This window comes from Plectropomus leopardus, unplaced genomic scaffold (assembly GCF_008729295.1).
Source record: "Plectropomus leopardus isolate mb unplaced genomic scaffold, YSFRI_Pleo_2.0 unplaced_scaffold80652, whole genome shotgun sequence".
In the NCBI taxonomy this organism is placed as follows: domain Eukaryota; kingdom Metazoa; phylum Chordata; class Actinopteri; order Perciformes; family Serranidae; genus Plectropomus; species Plectropomus leopardus.
The window spans coordinates 1-670 of record NW_024688857.1 but is presented as its reverse complement, the minus strand read 5'-3'; the positions used below and the strand labels follow the sequence as shown (position 1 = coordinate 670).

Here is a 670-nt window from a genome sequence, read left to right as displayed (position 1 = left end):
CTGCAACTTCACTGCTGGACTTCAGTGATGCCATTTCTGGCGTCACATGACATCAGATGGGGTGAATGTGACATGAAAACCTGTCAGAATTCAGGACAGTTGAACATTTCTTTGTGATGTGAGTAAAGGACAGGATTATCTCTGCAGAGTCAGACCTTCAGCAGGTCCAGCTCTCCATTATGCTCCATGCAGCTCCAGCTGAGCGTTCGCACGCCTGCCGGGTCATCCCACGCAAACCGCCGAGCCTCGCCGGGTTTTAGCTGGTGCATCGTTGTCGAGCCGCTGAGCAAGAGAGACGGTCGTTAATGATTTCCAAATAAACCGCCATAAACCTGTGATTGTGTTACTGTGTTCCTGAGTGTGTGTGTGTGTGTGTGTGTGCTGACCTCTGGCTGTAGCTGATGGTCACCCATGGCGTGTGGTTGAGCAGCAGGGCCGGAGCTGCTCCATCATAATAATCACTGAAGCTGATGACGGTCGACAAGTCGGTGATGTTGACCTCCACGATGATCCCGCCACACTGAAAGCACACACACAAACACACACACACACGCACACAAACACACACTCAGGAACACACGTCCAAAATCAGCGTCGCGGTAAAATCTGCTGCTGTGATTAGCTCAGCAGAAACACTGTACAAAATATTCGGAAAAAGACAACATTCCCT

The 670-nt window shown here is 50.4% G+C and overlaps 1 protein-coding gene across 1 annotated transcript; it reads right to left on the bottom strand.

Moving 5' to 3' along the window:
* Nucleotides 1–155: 155 nt before the first annotated feature.
* Nucleotides 156–520, bottom strand: LOC121940229 (vacuolar protein sorting-associated protein 13C-like; the record flags this gene model as incomplete). Its single annotated transcript, XM_042483045.1, has 2 exons — nt 156–282; nt 387–520. Coding segments are annotated over 2 exons (261 nt in total), but the record flags the coding sequence as incomplete, so codon positions are not given.
* Nucleotides 521–670: the final 150 nt, after the last annotated feature.